The 25,700-nt window shown below is 41.9% G+C and overlaps 2 protein-coding genes across 2 annotated transcripts in view; both read left to right on the plus strand.

The window, feature by feature from the left end:
* Nucleotides 1–10,971, plus strand: part of LOC127377893 (ERC protein 2-like) — a 151,195-nt gene extending 140,224 nt beyond the window's left edge. Inside the window, exon 20 of the mRNA XM_051426193.1 lies at nucleotides 9,617–10,971. The gene's annotated coding sequence lies outside the window, so the exon portion shown is untranslated. The remainder of the gene's footprint in view (nucleotides 1–9,616) is intronic.
* Nucleotides 10,972–12,600: 1,629 nt separating this feature from the next.
* On the plus strand, nucleotides 12,601–25,251 carry wnt5a (wingless-type MMTV integration site family, member 5a). The gene is made up of 5 exons (XM_051426256.1): nucleotides 12,601–13,819; nucleotides 16,921–17,069; nucleotides 19,242–19,489; nucleotides 22,483–22,775; nucleotides 23,324–25,251. The coding sequence occupies exons 2-5, from the start codon at nucleotides 16,933–16,935 to the stop codon at nucleotides 23,780–23,782; spliced, it is 1,137 nt and encodes a 378-aa protein (XP_051282216.1). The 5' UTR covers nucleotides 12,601–13,819; nucleotides 16,921–16,932; the 3' UTR covers nucleotides 23,783–25,251.
* The last annotated feature ends 449 nt before the right edge of the window (nucleotides 25,252–25,700 follow it).

Here is a 25,700-nt window from a genome sequence, read left to right on the forward strand (position 1 = left end):
TACAAACATTTGCCAAATTACCCTACTTAAAGTTCCCATAGGCTACCACATCTACTATGCGATGTCCATTTCATGTCCAAAGACTATTTGGGTTGACTTCTCCTTCAACTATATAAGTGGACTGAGATGGCTGTCACCTGTCATTACAGCAAACTGGAGGAGAGATGTGGGGTATGCCAGTTAAACAGAACTACTCAAAGATGTGGGGGTAATGTGAGTGATGGTTGAAAGTCACAGTCTGTGACCTGAGAAAGCTCTCACTAAACATCAGCACATGACCTTGCTTGGGAGGCCTGAATTCTTTCAGCCTTAAGCCGATACTATTCCCAGCACCACCCAGACAAAATGGACCTACTTTCCCCACAGACATTCACAAACACACACATACACACATCAACATTTCATACTGCAAATTTTATGAGTTCCTGGAAGTCTGCACACGCTTCACTAAATCACTTTTCAAGTCATTTTAGGGCGAGCTATCAGCGTTTATTTTTCTGTCTTGATATCAATAAGATGTTTGGAACAACACGTCATGAGTTCTAGTTATCTGAGTCAAATGAACCACAGTTGAAAAGTGATCCTTAACTTAGCCAGCACATCAATATTCCACATCACATACTTTCAAAACCAGAGTGAGGACAGGTTTAAATACATTATAGTTCCAGCTCCACTCTATATCATCCTTGGCTATCATAACAACGGGTATTTGCTTAGCCAGTGCATCATAACCTGTTGCATTAATCCCACAGCAAGACTAAATGTTAAGTGCAAGCCTTAGCGCTGTCAGTGTGGATGGCTCTATCAGTGCTTATTTAATGGGTACAGTGTGTTTCAGCAGTAAATATCACAAAACTATGAGTCACTTTGTCAAAACTAATGAGGATTATTTACTCTCTATCCGCACCCAGAGCCAAACCTCTGTCACACTCTACGATGCTTATTTACGATCCGCAGTATCTCCATTTAATTTTCACTGGCTGGGCCTTCCACAGTGTCGTTGTTAAAGGTTGTTAAAGGTTCAAGATGGCTGCACAAGGAGTGTCAGTGGTTTTGGTTTTAGTGAAAAAATGTACATGTTTTAGGGTTTTAGGCTCCAGAGGCCCTTTATAGTTCAGAGTTGTCTCAGGAATCATTACTTGCTCAGATATCGTAACTGTTTTTCACTATGTTTCTGGGCTCTGTCAGGTACCCCTGTAGATTGTTATCTCTCTGCCTCACCCACACTGGCAGTGGGACCCCACAACCTGGTGTTCCCATGCACATGCAAACACAAAGACAGACACAAAAACACTCCCCTCGATTTGATATGACATTTAAGTTTATTTAAGGACTCTGACTCAACCAGGAAGGCTTCATAATTTAAACTCCGATTAAGTTATAAATGTTTCCTTTACACTCTTTACACTGAATTGTAGCTATTTCATTTCCTGCACTTCATCTCACCTCTGAGAGAATAATTCTCAGAATTAGCAACTTTAAAAGTAGTTGTTGTCTTCTTTACATGTCTCTACACCCCTTTTCTCTCACACAATGACACACAGGTCAGACTGAGGTAGAGATCACTAGCAGACCACCAGGCATTGTGAAAGCCTGCCTGTTTATCCCCAGCGTATATCCTATGTGTCTCATGTCCCGGGGCTATACTGACCCCAGGAGCACCAAACAGACTCGGCCAACAACACGATTGGGTCTTCCTGAGACTGGACTTAAATAGTATTAAGCACCACATTGCAGCTGTGCTAGAACAAACACACTCACTCCACTTGACATCAACCTCGACTTTGTCACTGTGTCTCAGATCCTGTTTGTAGACATATTTTGCATTTGGTTTAATAAAGAGACGTGAACAAGGGCTGAGCCTATCCGTCATATGCAAGAAAGAAGCACTTGCATACCGAAGAGAGAATAAACCACAAAACAAAATCAGTTAACCCCCTCATCCAAGAGGGTTGAATGAATAAATGAACACATTGTTAGCATTGGATGGGTAGGGGCTCTAATGTTTGATGACCAAACATAAATCTTAGCTGACTGTGTAAATCTCTGTATGAACTTGTCTACCTCAAATACTTGTAGCTACTGAATAGACATTATTATCAGATTTTGTTGATACAAGTGTACCACACACACACACATAGATAGAGACTTATAGGCAAACAGACACATGCAGGTGCAGATACACGCACCAACACACACCTTTGTGAAGGTGAGCCTGTTTTTCCTTCAGAGCAGATTGAGATCTGAAGGATCACATTTATTTGCTTAACTGGTTCAAGTGATCCTAAATAGATCCTAAAATCTGAGATGACCAAACGAGACCAAACTAAACTATTTTAAATCCAAAGCTCCAGCTTCATTGTCTCTGTGCCCATTTATTGCAAGCACACACACACACACACACACACACACACACACACACACACACACACACACACACACACACACACACACACACAAACTCTACTCCCTGGTCTATTTACACATTAGGTACATGTCCAAAAATGTATATTGCTATGGCCCAGATGAAGCTCAGTAATAAGACACACTAGTCAATTTATAAAATCTAAAGTGTAGTGTTTCTTGTCTATATTCTAATATATTATAAGTTTGTGAGTTCAGTCCTGGCTTTTAAAAAAAAGTTTTTATACTGTAGATACCCAGATCAGGAAAAAAGATGCTTCTGTGTCTCCAGTCTGGTTTGGTAGAAGGGCAAATCAGTTAAGAGGGAACTGAACTATGGACAATAAAAAACAGATGGAGAACTGTGAGTCTGTGGGCAGTGAGAGAGAGAGGAAGCAACGAGTCGGGTCAGGAGTGAGGACTGATGGGTCAGTGGAGTTGGTCTCATCTTGAGAAGACATCAAGAGCAGGGTGGAGCATTAATAGCGGAAGGGTGACCACTTGAATGAGCATTCTGGCATTTTTGTAATATGCACACACGAAAACACAAATATAGAAAAAAAAAGAGAGAAAGATTGTAGAGAAATGCTTATTGTGAATAAAGATATGTTTCTGCATCACTGCGGTTAGTGCAGAGTAGGCCTTTCACCAGTTGTGGCTGGCTCTCTGTCCTTCTTTTCCATCTTTCGGGAACAAGGTCTTGACTCCAGCCCACACTGTATCTCCTGCATGGAAACTTTCCTCACTTATAAAGCACAAATATGAATTATGACATCATGTCCACTATGTCTTTTTCCCACATCTGCGTGCGTGTAGTCTTCGACAAAGAAGACTGCAACGAAGAGCACAGAAAGCACAAGAGAAGGTCTTAATATTTGCATGTTACACTATATACTTGTTTCTGCAAGCTTAGCGCCTGTACACACATTTCAGGGTACTGGGTTAAACCTTCAAAGCAAAGTGAATGCCACCATGCACCCCCCCCCCCCCCACACACACACACACACACCAAGTCTTCCACCCTCCCTCCCATACCCGCATGAGAGTACACCACAGCTAGACTTGCACCCACTCCTGTTTTTGCGAATGGGGGTGAGAGGCTGTTACCGTGTCAGTCGGCATGGCCTCTTATCGGACCATCAGACTACCCTCAGATTCTCTTTCCAGATGGAGGTGAGATAGGGCCTCAGAGGCCCGGACCCCCGCAGACACTGAGAGCATGGAGGCCTCCCCTGATCTCCTACCTGATGGAGGTGCTTTAATGTGGACTCGAGTTTCACTTGTCTCCCCTGTCTGGCTGGGCCTGCGCTGGTGTCAGGATGCAGGCGCATTCAAAGCTCTTCGGCCTGCGTTCTGATGGGCCGCCGCCACTACATTTCGAGGTTTAGCTCCAGGTCAAGGTGTTGCCATGGGACAAAAGCTCACCGGGGTCCCCAGCACTATTCTTATTATGAAAAATAGGTGCATTGGTGGGTTGTATACTCAGCCACACGGGCACTCACAGGCAGACTTTTGACCCACATGCAGCTGGCCCACAGTAGAGCTCTCGACATTTCTCTCAATAACATAAGCACTGCCATACTGTGCTGAGAGCGAAAGACAGAAAAAGAGAAGGAATTCTGTGATAAGACAAAAAAAAAAGGCTTGAAGGAGTAAATGAGTGAGATTAGTCAGAGATCAGAACTTCTGAGCGCTAAGAGAGACAGATCAAGAGAGACAGAGTAGGGGAGGAGGAGGAGCGAGGAATTTGGGAGCAGAGAGAATTCCATGCACCTTTTATTGTTGTTGCGCAAACCTGTATTTTGGACCTGCATGAACATTATGCACTTTTATGAACATAGTTTCTTTTTCGCCTAGGGGCTTTTAAGTGATAAATTAATATTTGAACATGTCCTGCCAGTAACACTTTTTTCAACCTGCCTTTTGTGATTCTTGTGCCTTTGAATTAATGTGTGTGAATTTCAAAATTTTAATGCAAGAATATGGACATACATATATGTGCATGCAGGGTTGCTTGTGTGGACAAAATGTGTCAAAACAACCTTCACATTAGGAGTAGGTACTGCAGATTCCACCCGTATCATTTCTACATTGGCACACCTTGGCCGGACCCGGGAAACTCACCACCATTCCACAGAGAGCCCTCCATCATTCCTCACAGGATTAGAGACCAAAAAAAAAGAGAACGGCAGAGGGAGAGAGTTCAAGGGAGGGATTGCTCTTTTACTTTTTGTAGCTGGCAGAGTCTTTACTATAATTTAGCTGAAATAATAGAAGTCTTAAAATTGCTACCAGTGTCTCTTTCCCCCTCTCTGTCTCTGTTAATATCAAACCAGATGTCAGTTTAAGGAGGCACAAGGAGCCGATGCACGCTAGTGTTTGAACAAGAAGAAAGCTCTCAGAAATGGCACATGTGAAGCGTACACGGTGTCTGACTCACTTACAGAGGCACGCTGCCTCTCCATGGGAATTTAATGAGTTTGATACATGAGATTTTTTTTTTTTTTTTCATCAACAGTCAACTCCACCTAGTGGTGTTTGTACTGAACAGATTTCTGGCTGCAGTGAGGAATGAACTGTAATGAGGGAAACATTACACCAGCAATTGTTTATCTGCTCTGAGTCACTTTCCCCTTACATTGCCGGAGAAGCGAGGATCAATACAAAGGTTTTGGATATGAATCCCACAAAAGCTACAAACACTGTAGATAATGTTGCCCCAGAGATCTGGCTCATTGCCTTTGCCGCACAGACTGTCCATTGCATGAGAGCAGTTGTAGACTGTGTTAGTAGGTCTCCTCAGCACCTCTCTGCCTGGCATCTGTGAGGCTTGCTCACACTTGCTTTCACCCAGCATGTGTTTGCTCAGATGAAGGAAATTATGTAATTAGCCTTTGAGGGATTGTTTTCTTTCACTCTTTACCCCCCTCTCTCCCACTCTTTGCCTTTACCCCTCTGTCTTTCTTTCCCTCCCTCAAATTTTTTGCACTCTTTACTCTCGTTCTAGTCTTGTGACAGCATGAGATGCTTACCATTTAATCCGAGCCACACCCTAGCTCACCTCCTTCATTAATTGCCAGGGACCATCAGTGGAAGAAAATGAGCGCTTGTCATACAGATCCATCTTAACTATCAAGGGCAGCTTTGTTTAACATCAAAGAGGGAGTTTTGAGAAGTGTATGAGGGAGTGGAAATGGAAGCTTTGGGTGTGCAGGGGGTGGTGTCAGGCTGGGTTTGGGTTGGGTTGGGCTGTGTGCTGGGAGATGGGTGCAGGGGTACACACGGGCAGTATCGGGGGGTGGGGAAACCTGGCATTTTGCTCTCTAATTCCAGCCGGCCTGGAGGCCTGGAGCGCTAAGAAGGGCCTCACTGTTGCTCTCTGGATCAGCCAGGTATTGCTTACATAAAAAGCAAGTGAAAACAGCTGTAGGGATAATTAGCTTGATTCTCCATTACATGCCATGAGGGCCAATAACTAAAAAATGGAGTTTTGTTTGGGTTAGAGCTGCAGCCCCAACCAGGAGGAAGTTGTAAAAGTCAGGCAGAAAAAAAGAAAGAGAAGAAATGCAGGGAAGAAAGAGCGAGCTCTTGAAGCAATTGTTGCAGAGAAGATGTTCTCTCTTCCTGGGATGGCTTGATGTAGACCATATTTTTTAAGGGTTTTAAAGGGCTATAGTTTCGAAAAGATTGGATGAGTATGTGCGCACATTTAAAACATTTATTTTACCCATCTAATACGTAATCTGAGTTTTTAGCTCATGGGAACCTGTAACATCGGATCAATGAATTGGAACCAAATTTTGACTGCTTTTTTAAAATCCCATTTGCTGTAATAGATTACCTTAGACACTACCTTGCAATGGAGCAATAGAGGTGCTGCATGATGTCTTTTATTTCACCATCAATGAGCATGTTGAATGTGGGTTATATTCACTTACTGCAGTCAATAAATCTGACATATGATAAGAGCAGTGATTTGTTTTCATTGTAAGACGTTTAGTCAAAATTGCTTCTCTTCTGACCTCCTTTTCCGAGGTTAAATAGACTATCCTATCAGAAACACGATATCTTCTGTGGTCACATACTAGGCCTGCGTTCACAAACTATCTCAACAAAAAGAAATATGTATTTGCATTTGTTTCTATTCAGACAGAACAGTGAGAAAACCCAACTCAGCTGCTAGTTGTCACTTCTCTCTCCCTTTATTTTACCCCAGTATCTGCTCCTTCATACCACCGAATGGCTTGTTTTACATCTCTCCTTCTGGTAGAGTGAGGTGAGGCGGGGCGATGGGGGGCGGAGGGTACCAATCTTTATACTGGTAATTGAATTTGGTGTGTTTCTCTTTTTTCTGTAGGAGTGAAAGGACACCAACCACAGGGTAATTCCAAGTGAAAGAGCAGCACTTTAACATTGGTGGTCCCAAAACTCTGCAAGGATCCATTTAACAGGCAGTTTATATTAGTAGCACTTAAAGACAAGAAGGGGGTTCAGCCGCTCACATCCAGACTCTCAGGCCTGATACCCAATCCTCAGGAAGAAGACAGAAAGTTGGACAGAAAGACAGACCAGTAGGTTTTGGGAGAAATACAGGTGGACTAACAAAATAGACACCTTACAGCCTCATTTAGATTACCTATCCACTTACAAGGACTTTTACCTGGTATGTTGTGTATGTAGATACACAATACTGGTCACAAAATTAATAGTACAATGCAGTATAAATGTTTTTTCACCTCAACCAGACCTCTGTCTCTGCAGAGGGAATTTGCAAATTTTGATAAGTCATTCATTTTCCTGTCTCCAGATGCAGGCTAAAGGAGTATTAATATGAGAAAGTGTTCACCCTGTCTGATCCCACCATCAAGCACACTGAGAGTAGAGGAGTGGGGAGGAGGATGAGGGTTACGCAGGGAGTAGAAGATAGGAATGGCTGATTTGACTTAGAGACAGATGATGGCTGAGTGTTGCAAGAGGGAGAAGGAAATTATATTTTTTCATTAGTATGCATTGATATGACAGCAATTTTCGATTTTAAAATAACAGTCTGTACAGTCGTGATCTGAAACAAATCCCAAAAGAAACAGAAATATATACATTCACATGTGTGATTAAAGCCATTAGAAAATGTGCTTTTTGTCTCCCCTCCCTAAACTTACTTTAGGTGAAGTGGCTCAATATAAAATGGGAGGGCTGTGTCTGATCTGTTGGAGTGAGTGTCAAGTGTTAATGTTAGTGTTATCAGTAGTTGTCCCAGTGAAGGTTCAGGTCACGGTTTGGATATTACACTGCAATTTATCAGATTCCTACCCATGCGGCAGAACTGCTGCACATCGCCACTGTCCGTTGGATAAATGGATTCTCTATGTGTGCTTACAACTTTGTGGCAAATGTCCTCTCTTGTGCATTGCCGCCTATAGAATTGTCTGCAGGTATTTTATATCAAATATCGTTCCAACACTAGAAAAATATCAAAGAAGAGTAAAATAAATCAATCAGAAAAAGAAAAAAAAGACACAAACAGGACAGCTGGTTTTATTTCAGTTGTTTTCAATCATAATGTACTTTGAATCAGGTCCAGAAAAGTGCTGCCTAGTGTACAACTTGTGCAAAATGTGTAATGTTGTATACATGAAGCGCACATCTTTTTTTGCTGCCTTTAGCAGCTGATAATGCAGAAAATTGTGGCCAGTGACCTTTGGGCTGAAAAGGCTTTAAGCAGCCCGTCGGAGCCATTTGAGCTCATTAAATTATCTAGAGCCTGGTTGTAGCTTTCCTGGCTGATATAATATGCTTTGCTTTGTCACATGTTTCTAAAGCGGACATAATCATGACCACAAATGCAGTACTTACACTCAGGAACATAAAATTCCATATGATTTTAACACTCTGTCACAACATGCTGACATGTAAAATAATCATAGGCCGATAAGCGTACACACATTCATGACCACATAGCGACACACACTTCCTCATTAACAACATGAACACAGGCGTCACACGTGAGTTTGTGTAGTGAATGCGTCTGTTGTGTGGAGGTAGTGAGGTGTTGACAGAGAAGAAAGAGGAGCGGTCTTCAAACACATCCAAAGGCAGGTCGTGCTCTCCATTATGCCCTGCCGGGGGCCATATTTGTTGATTCTCTGGCCCCCAAATCATTAATTTAAGTGCAGACGACGGCAAAGAAACCTGAGAATGGCGTCCAACGCAACACAAATTCACACACACACACACACACACACACACACACACACACACACATGCATCTAAGCGCGCAGACACACATTTGGTCACACTTGCACGCAAGCAAGCTTGTGTGTACACATCGACACACACACACACACACACACCCCGTGTTGCATAACAAATGATGGCACTTTAATTGCTGTGCGTGTTTATTTACTCCTGGCTGTAATGGATGGTCCTTCCCTGCCTGGCAGCCAATCAGAGTAAGACAGGAAGAGTGTGAGCAGCCCTGCAGAACTTGACATGCAATTTGACATTCTACTTTATGCACAACACAAGATGCTGTGGTTAAATACGGGTTATCCCCTCAAACTCAAGATTTTGGGGTCAAATCATCTCTATCACAACATACTTTACCTGGCAACATCTCAGGTCCCCAACATGCAAAGATTGTATCAAAGTTCTTTCACTACGCCCTCTCTGAGTGATGATAACGTCGTCAGTGATTGGTAGTTATTTTAGGGTCTGTTTGCTCAGCCAATGAGGCGCCCCCAGCGAGCTAGACATACATCATTGTTTTCTCTTTTTTTCACAACCTAACCCTCAGGAAAGAAGTGAGTTGTTGCTGACTGCTGTGCGGCCTGAATAACAGACACATTCCAATCGTTTTTTTTTTCTTTTTTATTAATGAGCACTTGATGTTTGGGTTACTGCCAACTGCATTTAGAGCATTCTTAAGGAGCTCTGGAGGGTTGCCAGACAGTTACAGGAAGAAAATGGTCTACCTAAAGCTAAGAAAAAAACGAAATATCTGCACCGGACCTGAGTGTCTGAGTTCTGTTGGTCCGAGCAATGTAACTGTGTGATGTAACCTTTTAGGAGACGACTGAGGAAATTAAAAACAACTTAAGATCCTTGGCTAAATGATGCATCTTCATATCCCTGTGTGGGTTTTAGCATTTGTTTTTCATTATTTGCGGTTGACCTCTCATACTGATTTTTTTTTTCTCTATGTTTCTTTCCACAGCTGCTCACAGAGCCAGGTACCAAGAGGTTCAAGAGCTTCAAGTGCAAGCATACACACGCAACCGACCCATACCTCCCTACCATCGTGACCATCAGACATACATATGAATATACACATATACTCCAGGAACCACCATTTGTATGTATTGCGGACAAGCTCAGAATTCAGCCCGGTCAGAAGTTCTCCATATTACCGATAAATGTCACCTTCACTGACAAATGCAGTGGCATCAGTCATCAGTGTGGGGCTTCAGCGTATTGGCATGGAGTCCACTGCCTTCATTTTCCCTTGCTGTTTTCAATAGACTGGGAGCTGGATTCATCTTACAGTACTGCGGTGCTACAGAGTCCTGGCTTCACATCAACCGACAATCATTCCACCGCTGTCGACTACTAGTGTGGCTAAGCAGAGCCGGTGGAACTAGCCGTAAACCCATGCCAATCCCGGACTGGTTTATGATGGCATGAATGTGTTTACTTCTGCAGCTAAATAGTGAACTTTTTGTAAATATCACAACATGGACCTCAAAATCCACAATCCACAGAGACCTTCTCAATGTACCGTGCCAAAGGAGACAACCCTGTCTGCGGAAACAAATTACTGACATGGGACTGCATCTGAATCATCTGGACTACCCAGTAAGCCGCCCTCATTTGTTTGACTATCTCCCACTTCCTGTGGAGAGATCAACAAGAAAAGGCAAATTCGGGCTTAAAATGCCCCACAAACAGTTTGAGGATCAGCTTACACCTTCTCTAAAAATCAGAACCTCTATTAACAGGGAAGGAAACACCGCTGACCTCAAATCAGCCAGCTTACTGTAAGAACAGTCTGTTTATATATTTCTCCTTGTGTTCTTTTAGCCTGCTGTGCGTTTGTTTAATTAACCAATATCATGTTCTGTTTGCTTTTCTACATCCGAAACAGTTTTGAGTGCCACTCTTTTTTCAAAGTTTGAACAGCTGTGTGTGACTTATTAGGCTGATGAGTGATGTATTATTTTGTTGTCTATTTATTGATCCTGTGAATCTGAGTGGCTAATCTGTTTATAATGAAGTGACTTGCATTTTAAAGCACTGTGTCATTATTGTTTTCACTGTACTGGAGGTTGTCCTGAGGTGACGATGAGGTACAGTATTGTGTTTTGAATCAACGGTATCACAGTATTTCCACTTGGTCCTTACCTAATATGTACAGGTTTTTTTTGTACAATGTGTGTGCATGTGTGTGTGGTTTTATGACTGTAAGGACTGTGAAAGTTTGGGGGTAACCGTATTCACCCATGACTTGTTCCACAGTGTTTTGCAGTGGTCAGCTTGTTTCTGTTGTTTGAATAAAAGTTGTTTTCACAAGAACTGCAATATGTGTTTTATCAAAAAGACAATAATGTGAACATTGACATCGGCAGTGTTATTGGTAAATGTGAGTGCAACAATGGGTATTTTCACAAGATTAAAGTTTCACCGCCACTAATAGCAACTACAACAATAGACTCTTGCACTGCCCTAGAAAGAATTCTCCCTAGTTTTCATGGTCTACCAATTCTCTCTTTCTCTCTCTCTCTCTCTCTCTCTCTCTCTCTCTCTCTCTCATAAACTCAGCCAGATGTTGCCCAGTTTTCTTCCTAGGGGAACGTGGGGGGGTGTTGGGGTGGTGGTGGTGGTGGTGGTGGTGGAGGGGCAGTTTGATGGAGGAGGGAGGGGTAAGTGAGGCATGGTGAGGGATCAGAAATGTGGCTGAGCATGTTTTAAGTGCTCTTTGACGCAGTTGCAGCCTCCAGCATCCACTGCGGTAACATTAGCTGTACAGAACTCTTGCGAGATTTGCTAGGGCACTTCACACTCAATTCCGCCACAGGTATTCGCAGCCTCTCGAAGAGTTTCATTCCTGAAGGAAATGTGCGAGTTGTGGAAAAATGTGACAAAACGACGGCTCTCCCAAAAGCATTATGAGTTATTGTAAAGAATTTTGGGGGGCTTTTATTACTTTTAATTTTGTGTTCCACAGACACGCTAAAGGGACTTAAAATTGAGTTTGTTTTTATAGACACATATTGAAATGAGAAAATTGTGCAGTGTCCATATGCAGTGCATGTGAAGGTAAATACAGCTTACACCAGACCTGTAAAAAGTCAGCACAGTGTTGGTAATACTGACACACAGATTCTCCCTATATTTAAATAAGGGCTGAGAGACTCAACTCATACTGATTTTAAATGAAGTCTGTAGCAAACCTATAAGATTGACTGCACTTGACTAAAGCCTACAACAAGACCAGTATAATAAAAATGTCTGAATGAATCTCTTTTCCCCCTTCCCTTTCTCCTCCCTCTATCACCTGAGGCAAGTCTTTATTTGGGCACAAAGACAGATATTCAGGTGACTGCCCCATTCCATTAATTTTAGCATTGTTTTACTTCTTTTGCCGACTGTTATTCTATCTCTATTTCCTCAATCCAGATGAAATTCTGTCTAGCGCAATTGAGAATAACACGGCTTTCACCCTTGAATGCCTTCAGTGTGTGTACACACAGAGAAATCTACAGTGACACACGTGAAACTATTAAACACTTCGCCTTCTGACACTCATCATCGGGTTCATTGAAAAATATCGAACTATAAGCCGGCGGATTCCTGCAGCATGTTTTGAGATAATGTACCATAAAATAATAATTACCGTAATGACCGTAATGCTCGCAGGCCTTCAGGTGATGAGAGCAGCCTGTATAAGCACACGATATGGACCTGCTTGTCTTGATTTTACTGAGTAGTAACTCGATCTGCTGCCAGTGAAAATCCTAACTCTGCTCTGGTATGGATAGGGTAATAGCCTTGGGTGCTTTATAAGTTTATTTTAGGTAATAGAGACGCTTGTTTTGTTACAGCCTGTTCCGCCCTCTCTCTCTCTCTCTCTCTCTCTCTCTCTCTCTCTCTCTCTCTCTCTCCACAATTTTTACCTACACTCAAATTCCTCGGTTCTTCAAAGTTGGTGACTGGAAGAGAGGGAGAAACAGAAGGAAAAAAAAGAAAAAGGGGATTTGAGGAGAAATGCGAAGCGCATGCGCCATCCGAAAGGTCTTTGCGCTGCGCATCCGTGCCGCAGCGTGCTAGTTTGCGAGAGGAGGCGACTGAAGCAGGTGAGAGAGGGAGAAAAGGAGAGAGGGAGGGATAGCCGGCGAGACTTTTTACTGCACTTCAGCACACAGAGACGCACACATACGGTGTGGGAGGACGACAGACTCGGAGCCTCTCAGCAAAAGCCGCTGTTGTTCACACGCTGAGCTCTTTTCCTCCCCCTGGCACCGCGCGCGTTCGCCAAGCCGCACTGTTTGGAGATAGTCCGCGCGGAAAGTTTTTTGGAGCATACTGTCTGGAGCCGATTAATTGTGGCATCTGTTTTTTTTTCTTTCTTCTTCTTCTTCTTTTAGCAAGGCGGATGACTTACTCCTTTTTTTTTTTTTTTTTTTCTGCATGTGAAGACTTTTAAGTCCGGCGGAGGAACTGTCAAAGTGTTTTTTGCTCAGAATGGAAGGTAAATTGACAAGTCGTTTGTGGCGAGGAACACCGTGTGGATCTTTCCGCAGGTAAAAACGCGCTATGACCTGAGCGTGTTAGCGGCTGGATTTAATGTTCATTGCAAGACTTTCCGTGTTTTTTTTTTGGTTTGACATAGTCTAGCTATAATCTGGAACAGTTTTTTTTTTTTTTTTTTTTACTTGGATAGGGGAACAAAAAAGTAGGCCGCTTTCAATTAGAAGAGAATCGACAAAGTACATTCGACATTTCCGTCAGGGGGCATTTTGGGTTGCCGTAGATGGTTTCATTTCTTCATATTTACCGCAAAGTCACGCACTGATTCATTAAAAGGAACTGATCATTTCCTTTACACTGTCTTTGGACATTATATGTATACCCCGCTGCTTCCTACCAGCCCTATAAACTGTTTGGCGCACGGAGCGCATTCACCGATTGTTGGTCGTCCGTGTTCACCAAAACACCAAACCTGAATAACTCTCTCAGCTGTAGCTTTTACGCGTTCTTCACCCCAACCAAGCACTTTCCAAGAGATCCGGATAAAACGACCAGACTTGTCTTCACTGCAGCGGAAAAGGAAATCTTAAATCCACCTGGCCTGCACTGGGATTATTGGTTTGGTATCGTCTGCAGAAAGTGGATTACAACTTCTAACGGGCTGTGCTCCTTGGTGAGTAGCCTATAGGTCTCCTGGTTCACTCACTTTTCCATGCAGCTGCAGTTTATCTTAGAGAGTGGAAAATATGTTGTTTTTAGTGGGACCATTTTGGACTAATACTGGTTCTTGGATGTGGACAGAAGTTCTTGACAGATGTGATGTGTGAAACATGCAAGCCCCCCCTCTCTCCTCTCCTCTCCTCTCCTCTCCTCCCCTCCCCGCATTGACTGTGACCCATATGTCAGTGTCCTGCTGGGCAAATAATGAATTCAGTGAAAATTAAGAAAAAGTTCTATGTTTTAGATAAATAAATTAGGTAAAAAATAGTCTGCTTTCTCTTCCCATTGTTAACGGTCCCAATTTGAAGTCAGGCAGTGTTCTTTGTGCTGCTTCTCCTCATCAAATCCTTGTACCTGGCTCCCTCTCCTGGTTTTTTTTAAACAACAGGACAGGCAGGAAAAGAGACTCATTTTTCGCTATTAACTGTGGATAATGTTTCACTTAAGTCAGTTTATGGGCGCCAGTTTGAGAGGTGACACTGTTGTATTTAATTGCTCTATAATTTATATATTTTTTGCCCTTCTTAAATTTGAAAAACTTTAATGTCAACATGCATATTATCCAAAAGCATGGTGATGAAGGCCATACTGTAAATACAGTCACTTAGAAATAGTCATTCATTAATGCTTGTCATTATTTGACACTCATAGCACTATATTGCTTTTCCCTTCACTTTTTTTTTTTACAATCATTTGTTGCTATGGTTATTAAAAACATTCTTTTTATTTAATTTCAATAGCATTTTATATGGTTTAGGCAAAGGCTCCTGTCAGAGAAAACCCAAAACTGAGACCAGACAAAGGCCTTAATTTAACCCAAAGGTGAAATAATTCATTCATACATTTTTCTCATTTTAAAAAACTAACTACTTATTTTTCTTTAACTCTTCGGGTTTAATGTGAATCGGTTTAGTCCCACATGGCCTGTTAAAACAGCCTCTTAAATGATCCATTGCAACAGCAGCGCCCGATGTTTTATCATCCTGTCGACCCTATTCTAATTGTTCTCTTCCTGAAATTTGCCCAATTTGATGCCACTTTCACCGACAGAAATCAGCAAGGTAGTCGTCAGTCATCCAGTCAAGTCCTATGTATTTTTCACTCGGGTCAAATCGTTTCCAGGGGTCACTGAGCGCACGGTTTACGCAGCCTGCAGTGGGGATGCCAAACACAAGAACAGGAAAATAAATTAGAATACTGTCATGTACAGCGTGTTATAGCTGCAGCCAATGAATTTGAGTAAACCCGTATTAACACATATTCATATAAAAATAAAAAAAAAGCCTCGAGTCTCTGTCTCTTAAAACAATTACTGTTCTCTGCTCTGATTGGCTGAGACTCAGTTGTGGAATGTCAGATAATTGCATGCACCTGTGGCCTCGTGACAGTTAATTTAAATAAGAATACGCAGAATGAAACCTGTATCACTTGTCCCCCCCCCGCGCTGTTGGGTTTCTCCCCCTCAAGTGTACTGCTTAGCGCAAAAAAAAAGTTCGTTAATTGTAGATCTTAATTATCCATAAATTAAAATGTCTATTTGAAATCCTTTCCTGGATGGCGCAACAGCTCCAATTAGCTGGTTTAAAATCAGTGTAAAACCGCCGCCCTCTGTGGATTATTGCTTTAATTTATGTGGAAGAACTACAAGGAACATAACATAACCTCACCAACTATTACTGAAGCAGTGCACAAACTGAAAGCACATGCCCGTGTGTATGTGTGTGTGTGTGCGCGCTCGCTGGGTGAGTGATGGTGAACTTGGCCTTCTCTTTAATGAGTATTAGGCAGGCCCGGGTCTCCACGACTCAACCCTGGAAAATAACGCAGCGTGACAAATTAGAGCTGCTCTGAGTCCCAAAATTCACACAGGGCCCAACTGTAAGGCTGGCACATCGGTTTAACTCGCAAATTTAGGGGTAATTATTTTAACTCATTTTCTGCCTACATAGCAGCCAACATGTATCACCAAAGCCACACAGTTGTTTGCAGATAATTGACTTTTTTCCCCCTCTTTTTGTTTTTTTAATTCTTTGTAGTTTTCGTTATGCAAAAGGCTGCCCAGTACAACCAGGCCATGGACGACCATCCGCTGACGTGGCTCATTTCTGTCCGGTCCACAGTCAATTAATAAATATGGAAATTAAATAGAATATAATTATGGACCGACGTTACCGTTTTTTAATAAATTGAACATTTAATTGCAATATACCATTAAAAAAAATCTAATAACTTATTTTTTCATTTTCCATGTTTTGTATAATAACTTATTTTTTCATTTTCCATGTTTTGTATAAATTCCCCCTTTTTAAGTCCTATTAAAATGTTTTAAATGAACAACCATGAAAACGAATTTATATAATAATTTTATTAGGCCTGTTATCTTCCAAGGGTATTAGTTATTTGCATAATTAAAGAAAATTAAATCTGTCACCAGCAACAAATACAATCAGGACTGCCATAGATTAAAAATTAAATTAGTATGGGAAAAAAAACAAAATGTATTCAATTGCCAGCTCCAGATTTTTTATTTCTTTTTGTTTAAGTTAGCCATCTTTGCTTTAAAAATGTAATCTTAATTGTTGGTTAAAATTGGGACAATTTAGTTTTGACCCTTATGTCAATAGTAAATATGTGGGCTAAAATAAAATAACACATACATACTCTGACTAGGCCTCTCTCTCTCTGTCTGCCTGTCTCTGCCTTTGTATGTCTCTTTCTCTGAGTAAAGTGAACTGTCAGGAATGTGTCTAGATGGGGTTTCATGGTCATTGTGTCTTCTCCGGCTGCACGTCTATCAGTCTTACGTGATTCACACTCAGACCTGCTGCCAAATGACTGCTCTGCTGTGCGAGCACTGATGGCCTCAGGGCTCTCATCTCACACACACACACACACACAACCACAGTCCTGTTTTCCTATAAAAAGAGAGTTTTTTTCCTGCATTTCCTTTAACACATTTTGAAATCACAGATCTGTCATTTTCTGTATTAAGCACAATAACCTGAGACAGCCAGGCAGACCAACATGCATCCTTTTTTCTCTGTCCTCCCTCAGATCAGCGGCAGTATGAACCTGGGGCTGGGCTGTGTCAGTCGGCCGGTTTGCTGGCCCTTTGGCAGCGTGTTGGACTCCAGACACTGTGTCTTTGCCCTCACACTCCTCACACTCCTCATGCAGGTGGTGGTGGAGGCCAACTCATGGTGGTATGCTATTATTATTATTATTATTATTATTATTATTATTATTATTATTATTATTATATTATTTTCTCTCCATACAGTATTTCTGTGTGTGTCTTAACTTGTGTTTTTGTGCATGTTTGCTTGTTATATGGCCATTAGAGATTGTCAGCTCTCAATGGGCATTTTCTTCTCTTTACACTCATAGATGAGTCACATTAGTAAATTGGGCAGGTAGCAGTGCCTAAAAAGAGTATAAAAGACATTAAAAAAGCCAAAGATTTAGGGTTATATAGATTTTTAAAATAACATTTTGTTAGTGTTTATATTTATCTTTTACTTAGTTTCAGACTCAATTTCAGGCTTGTGTGAGAGAGCGAGTGTGCGTGTTTGCTAAGTAAGCCTCCTCAGCTTCAGTTGCACCACATATGAAGTAACACAACATGCTGACTGTAGCACATTAGCTTTTCAGGAAGACCTTTTTTCTCCTTTATTTTCTTTCTTCACATATTGCCAAACCAAAATTATGAATATTATAGAAAACATAGAATTCTGTGGTTTATGAGTCGTCGTCCAAATATGTGCAAACACGAACACCGTGTGTAACTGCGCGTGCATGAGTGCGTTTGTGTGTAGACACTCGTCCTGCTGCTATTAGAAAAGTCTATATTTGAGCATGCAGCACTTAAACACACAGTACTTCTGATAGGGGAAAGTACTCTTTACCAGTCCCCATAGAAGCACTACTCAAAGCAAATCACCACTCTCTGCATCCTGTGGCTGTTTGTGTTTTTGTCTAATTGTGCACTTGCGTATCCCAATTTGAGTGCTTGTAGAAGAAGTATTTACAGGAAACTGACACTTTCAGTGTAAGACTGTATCATATTTTTATATGAGAATAATAATTTAAACAAATAAGTTGAAGAGGATTTATACAGAAACATATTGTAATGGGCTCAGCTCAGTAGGCGACTACATTAAAGTTCAAATAATGAGCTGGATTACGGACACAGCTGAAGACTCGCACATTACCGCAGACCCTTTGGAAAGCTGAGTTTGGAGCACAGACTGTGTGTGTCTTTCAGTTTCCTCTTTTAGAGGACACACAGGTGTGAATGATTTAGACTGTCGGTGGGTCGGCTGACTGTGTGTGTGGGTGTCAGTGTGCATGTGTGTTTGAGCACACGAACAGTGTGAATGTTGATTTTTTTTTTTTTTTCGTCTATGTGCTTATGTGTGTACTTTGTGTATATGTTGTGTGTATTCAGTCTGTGTTCCCTCGCTGCTGAGTTTCCCTAGTCGATCAGGTTACACTGGGGGCTAATTGTCTTTCTCTTAGGGCTCAGGGATGGGCTTCTCTAATTGTCCTGTGGCCTGGAACCAGATGCTCATACTAGTAGTGTTCCTCTCTCTCTTTTTCTACTGTGTTTGTCCCTGTCTCTCTCTCTCTTTCACTCCATTTTTATTCCTCTTTCTATGGAATCGATCTGTTACTTAAGTTGAAAAGATCAGATTTTTTCCTGTGTGGTACCGTAGGTATATAACTTTCATTGTGCAGAATTATCCACTCAGTGTGTTGAGTCGGCATGACAGAAGTGGTCATCATGTAATGCACTTCAGCAAAAATGTCAAAAACCTTTCTTGTCAATTGGCATAGTATGACTCGGGACCACTCTAAGGGGTCACAAAATAAATGGGAAGGGTTTGCTAGCTTTTTCTGCCGCACCAACTGATGTTTAGTTTTTTAGACTTAGAATACATAAAATACTAAGACCTCTAAAAACTTTAAAAATGAAACAATGGCAGAGGCATCGCTTTTTGTCTAATCTGATAGACGTAATATGCAGCGTCTCAAGAGGGGGGTCATATGTAAAAAAAGGTTAAGACACTGAATACTTATTTTACTGTATTGTCTAATTTTCTTGATTGTTCCTTCTTGTCTTCACTTGTCCCACTTTTGCAGTAGGGCCTTGGCCCAAAATAGCACATGACTGTAAGGCCAGTGTCACAGAGAGCTGAGCGTATGCAGGGTTTTACTCTATTCAGTAAATAACTGCACCTAATTTCTCTGATCAGCATAGCTTCATCAATGAGCGGGAGAAACTAATCAAGAGAAATCCATGCTTGATTGTGAATTTGGCCTGAAAACTTGCATAATGAGTGAAAACAACTGCAATATGTGTCCCCCTCATCCAGGTCTCTGGCCATGAACCCTTTACTGATCCCTGAGGCCTACATCATCGGTGCCCAGCCTCTGTGCAGCCAGCTGGTGGGCCTGTCGCAGGGCCAGAAGAAGCTGTGCCAGCTCTACCAGGACCACATGCAGTACATCGGTGAAGGTGCCAAGACAGGCATCAGAGAGTGCCAGTACCAGTTCAGACATCGGCGCTGGAACTGCAGCACGGTGGACAACTCCTCTGTTTTCGGACGGGTCATGCAAATAGGTAAGAAATGGACAGAATAGTGTATAAAATTATGTATAAAATAGAAAATATTCTTAGACACATGTACATGAACACACAGGAGTAGTTACCCACACAATGTGTGTCCATAAATGCAACAATACGCACATGTATGCAACACATATTCACCAGTGGTATTAAGAATCTGTACATTCTGTATCTTTCCTTTCTTCATTCTCCCTCTCTCTGATTCACTAACCCTCTTTGGTGTGTTTGTGAAAGTGTGTGTGTGTGTGTGTGTGTGTGTGTGTGTGTGTGTGTGTGTGTGTGTGAGAAATGTATTGGGCTGCTGATTCTCAGCAGCTGTGTGGAGAGAATAGTTGGTGGGTGAGGTTGCTGGATAAATCACATGTGGCTTTGGCCCGCTAAACCAGCTCCCGACATGGAGCAGGAGGGAGGCAGAGAATCTGCTTTTCCCCTGATGAATGGGAGACAGTCTAATCTCATTTAACACACACACAGATGCACACGATGTGGAGCTGGACTGTAGCTGCCCTGTATTAACAAATAATGGGAGTACATGCACCGATATATCACCCATCAGAGATTACACTGTCTGTTGGTGTGCGCATACATACAGTGTGCTCAGATCTTTTATAGAAAGTTCAAGATCTTTACAATCCTCTCTTAAAAGTGAATCCCCCACTTGCATCCTATCAGTTAACATTTTTTGTTTTAGTTTTGTTTGGATTTGAGCCTTCACCTCAGGAGCTAATGTAAAGGTGGTTCACCGTTTATTGATCATAACTCTCCAGCTGAATTATAATGAATCTATACAATGTCAATGTTGTGATTATAAGAGCATTACAGCAGGCTTGGCTCCACAATAGCAAAATCTGAATGGATAAAATTTTGGGAATCTTTCAAAGTCTTCTTAAGTAAGACATACAGAGGGGTGTGCATTCTGTTCATCTGGGTACTCTCTAAAGGGTCAGTTAACAAATTTTTTTTTTCTCACCTACTCAGATTGCTGAATTTATGCATGTCTGCTCCTTCCCCAATACAATTAATGGAATAAATGGTGAATGGAATTTTGTTTGTGGTGCTCACAGCTTTAAAAATAACAGTTAATGCACTCAACAGCAACGTGTCTTTCCAAAAATAATGTTCCCATTACACTGGATAATCCACAGAACACACTTTTAACAGTTTATTTTGGTGACCTTTTGTCTTTTTTTCAGTAGAAAGTTGCTCCACTGAAAACCGATCACACTGGGTTTCATAGAGAATCATGAGTAACATTGTTTTTGGAAAGAGAGGTTTTCTGTGAATATTTTAAATGTAATGTGTGCAACAAAAACAAAATTTCATTCACTTGTATTGGGGCGGTGGTGGTGAACATTTTAAAACCTCAGCACATAAAAACGCAACAGTCAGCATGGAGGAGACTTGTAAATGAAAAAATCATCTTTTTAATAGTTTTTTTAAAATTTGGTGAACCAACCCTTTACAGCACGTACATGTGAGCTTACCCTACATGACATTGTGTGCACACATATGCGTGTCTGTGTTTTGACACCATTCTTGGTGATTCTGGCCTGTCTGTGTCTCTGGTGCTGCTGACTCCCTTTCCACAGATCCGTCTTCGCAGAAACCTCATCAGCAGCCACTCTCCCATTCCTCTTCTCCCTCAGTCTCCCTCCCCAACATTGCTCCCATCTCAGTCCGCTCTGGGCCAAGTAAACATGTCCTCCCCTCTATAGCTGTCTATCTGAAAGCCTTGTTTTACTGTCTGTCTGTCTGTCTGTCTGTCTGCTGGCTTAGGATACTGCTGGTGATTTAAAGCTTAGCTCCAGGGGGTGCTGGCATGGTTGGGGTTCAGACCCTCTCCCCTGCCTGGTTTGGCTTTCTCCAGGTTGGGGTACAGGAGAAGGTAGACAGGCAGCAGTGTGGGAGACTTCAGTTTGTCCATCCACATGTCCTTTATTAGGCCAATATCTTTAGGCTGGATTAAAAGTTGTACTAGACTAATAAATCTTCCACTCTCTCTGATCACCTCTGGTCCTGCCAGAGTTCCCCACCTGAACATCTTTCAGACTTTCCAAATGGATTCTTGATTATTTTCTCTTCTCCGTCATTGTCTTTTACTACCTTTAGCGATATTAAGTGCATGTGTGTGTCTCCTTTTCCATTTTGCTTTCTTTTTTTCTGTCAAAGTCTTGACTTATCTCTTCAGTCGTCTTTTCTTTCTCCTCCCTCATCTCCCATTCTCTGTTCATCTGTTATTGTCATTATAGTATGCTCTCTAAAGGTTTGGCCCACCAGGTATATGAGCTGTGCATTTTTATTTTGTAGCAGCCCTCGTCTTCAGTGTCAACACACAGCCTCATAGTTTGGTCGGCTGTTTCTTCTATAGTCGCTTATCTCCTCATCTCGGTTTTCTCCTCTAGTCTGTGGCTTTGTACAGTGGTAGTAATGGATCGAGCATTTGGTGATGGCAAAAAACTGCTTATGTGCATTTTTTAAGACTCCCTCTCACTCTTGTCTCTATAGAGGAAATGTTGAGGGTAGAAACAGCAGGAGTTAATGAGCAATGGCTCCAGAATCACTCAGTCATGACAGATAAAGTAAAAGAGCTGTTGTCACTTCCAATTTGGGTGAGATGGAGACTGCTTGTTAAGGAGGATCTCTGTCACTTGAGGGCGCTCTCTTCTCTCTGGCTGAAGCCCAATAACAGCAACTCAGATTCCACCATTCAACATGATGGTGATGAGGAGCCTGCAGCACTTGGCTGAAGTTCTCTGTAATCTTAAATGTATGGTGAATGCTGTCATATGATATCACATCTCATAACACTGTAAAAATTCTTAAAGCAAAATGACAGTGACACACATTCAGTATAAAATAAATATACACATATCCTACAAAAATGGAAGTGGTGGATGGATATGCCAAATGATAAATGTGCTTTTAGACATTTCTCATTTAGTTATTGTGTCAAAAGTGACATGATGTTCCTGTTTTCATGTCTGCAGGCAGCCGAGAAACGGCGTTCACTTATGCCATCAGCGCAGCAGGGGTGGTGAACGCGGTGAGCCGTGCCTGCAGAGAGGGGGAACTCTCCAGCTGTGGGTGCAGTCGTGCGGCTCGCCCCAAAGACCTGCCACGAGACTGGCTATGGGGCGGCTGCGGAGACAACCTCAACTACGGCTACAGGTTCTCCAAGGAGTTTGTGGACGCACGCGAGAGGGAAAAGAGCTACCCCAAAGGCTCATATGAGAGCGCCCGGCTGTTAATGAATCTTCACAATAACGAAGCTGGAAGGAGGGTAAGACACACATGGACACACACACATGCATGTACGAACACACACACACACACACACACACACAGACACAGACACACACACAGGAGTTGGAAGTGAGACAATCCAGGTCAATCAGATCAGGTCTCCGCTGATCATCTGTATAACAGCTCTGTCAGCTCTCCCCTCCTGAGGCTTTGATCTGTGGGGAGATGGAGTCATTGGAGGCAGCTCTGGGGTTTCTTTTCCTTTCCAAACATCTTGAAACCACCTCAAAGGAAACGTAATGCCAGATATCTGTTGCCAGGCTGTTTTCTTTCAAGTAGGACAAATGAGTGGACAACATTTTATTTAATGCACTATTGGAGACATGGACAGGATCATTTGGTCCTTTGTTGCAAAGTTATGCCTTATGAGATCATGAGTAGGACATTGTGCAAATATTTATGCAGACGGGTCGAATTAGAAATATGAAGCATGTGTCACTTTGGCATTTTCTGTCATTTGCCACATTAGAATAAATGTTTTTGTAAGTTCTTTATCTAGTTATATCTTTTCTCTCCAATTCTCAGACGGTGTCAGACCTTGCCCACGTGTCCTGCAAGTGCCACGGGGTGTCAGGCTCCTGCAGTCTGAAGACTTGCTGGCTGCAGCTGGCTGACTTCCGCAAGGTGGGCGATGCACTGAAGGAAAAGTACGACAGCGCAGCTGCCATGAAGCTCAACACACGTGGGAAGATGGTGCAGATGCACAGCAAGTTCAACGCTCCCACAAGCCATGACCTGGTGTACATTGAGTCCAGTCCAGACTACTGCCTGAAGAACCAAAGCACAGGCTCCCTGGGCACAGTGGGGCGCCTTTGCAACAAGACCTCAGAGGGCATGGATGGGTGTGAGCTGATGTGCTGCGGCCGCGGTTACGACCAGTACAAGGCCCAGATAGTGGAGCGCTGCCACTGCAAGTTCCACTGGTGCTGCTACGTCAAGTGCAAGCGCTGCACCAAAATCGTAGACCAATTCGTCTGCAAGTGAGAAGAGGAGTGTTGCCTGTGTGTGTTTGCTTGCAGGCGATGGGCATACATCTGTGTGTATTCAGGAGCAGAGGAGCAAAGGAGTTGAACACAGAGAGAGAATGGAAGAAAGAAACTATATAAATTATATTTATAGAGTTAAACAATTATGCCATTGCAAAAAGACTGACTCTTTTTTTTTTTTTTTTTTTTTTTTCAAAAAAAAATCTTATGTCTTCAGAAACTGAGAGTATCGTGAAATATTTATTTTGAGATTGTTATGTTTTATTTTGGCCCAGTCATCACCGGCCGATTTTAACCCCTGCAAGTGCCTAAAACTGGCTGGAAATCTCCCCCTACCCCCACCACCACCTAACCCTTTTTTAAATTTCAGAATATAAAATATTTCTTGTCAGATGGGTCCCACTGTTTGCAAAATTGGACTGTGCTTCCCATTTCCAAACAAGAGAGTTGTGGCATAGTTGACTAAGAGGTCCTGGTCTGTTGTTTAAGAATGACTGTGTTGAGAGGAGAACGCCTGTGTGCTGTAGTGTGTGGATGTGTTTTCATGGGCCCAGTCCCAAACCAGCCTTCACATCCTTACCGAAGTCTACTCGTCCCCTCTCACCACATGTAGAGTAAGGAACACTGTTGGTTCATACGAGTCCTACGAGGAGTACAATGGGTACAATAAGAGGGCTGTTTTGGGGATTGGGCCATTTATTAAGCTGTTCCCCAGGTGCTGCAACAAGCCCTCCACCATTATGCACTTTGATACAGACGCTTAAACCTGTCTGTATGTGTCTGTTCAGCTGTTTTTTACTACAGTGCATCAGCAGATATATCAATATTATAGCCTACTTTTCCATATTAATTCAGATTATCCATTTAACATTATTCTACAATACTTAACATGGTTTGAATATATATGGGCAATGTTGTGGTTACAGTGGTGAAATATTCCATGCTCTGTGTATATAGTATGTCTATCCAACCAATCAGTAAACTGTATTTATTTTCTTTAACCAGATCATCCTTTTAAGCTTAAAACAAAAAAGCATCATCTCCATAGATCAATATTAAACCGGACATCCCCAAGTTTTGAAGTCACTTTTTAAAATGTTGTTCTCACTAATGCGGCTCTTCACTGTTTTTGTAAAGGGAAATGCACCTTATTGTTTCAAATCACAGATTCTTTCTTCTCACTCATGTTCAGCTTTACTGTTACACACAAATATATATATATATATCACATATGTTCAGATTTGATCATTGCCACAGATTTCCAGTACCACTCAGATAACTGCTCAATATCCCTGTGATGATTTTCAATAGACAAACTATTTCTACCAATCCAACCATGTATATTTATAAGCTTCTCCATGAATTTGAGGTTTGTTAAACATAATGTGTTATAGCTGATATTTTGTTACTTTTTACAAATTGGCTCAATGCTCTACTTTGTTTCAATAAATATCAAATGTAAAACCAGCAGAGAAGTATTTACTCATAGTATTCATTATTATTCAAGTGTCATACCTTTCAAAGTTTTGTTTGTCAGTGCCTTTGACTCAAGTTATTTTAAAATCTCCTGACATAAACCTTTCCCTTCCTATGTATACATTACTATATACGTTTATCTTTAATATTAGATTAGATATAAGATTGACTGATTCACCACAATAAGATAACTTCTTTTTTTTTACTCAAAGCATTTTAGGGTTTTTCTGAACCAGTTTACATTTCTTCATTCAGTCTCCTCACCCGTGGGCAGATTTAGTGACAGTCAAACTCACATTGTATGACAGCTGTTTTAGGCGTGTAGTGAACAAAGACAAGGAGAGTTTTCTTGAGAGCTTTGGAAGATGGCCTGAAGATTGGGTGTCTCTCAAGAGGGTGGTTGAGGTTGTACAGTATTATAAGCGCCCCCTGAACAATCC

Source organism: Dicentrarchus labrax, unplaced genomic scaffold, assembly GCF_905237075.1.
Source record: "Dicentrarchus labrax unplaced genomic scaffold, dlabrax2021, whole genome shotgun sequence".
Taxonomy (NCBI): Eukaryota; Metazoa; Chordata; class Actinopteri; family Moronidae; genus Dicentrarchus; species Dicentrarchus labrax.

What these genes read in the sequence shown, in the direction of transcription:
- wnt5a (XM_051426256.1), top strand. Translation starts at nt 16,933, where the DNA reads ATGAACCTGGGGCTGGGCTGTGTCAGTCGGCCGGTTTGCTGGCCCTTT. An exon ending in GTGGAGGCCAACTCATGGTG is followed by an intron (nt 17,070 to 19,241) that starts GTATGCTATTAT and finishes CCCCTCATCCAG; the next exon opens with GTCTCTGGCCATGAACCCTT. An exon ending in ATAACGAAGCTGGAAGGAGG is followed by an intron (nt 22,776 to 23,323) that starts GTAAGACACACA and finishes TCCAATTCTCAG; the next exon opens with ACGGTGTCAGACCTTGCCCA.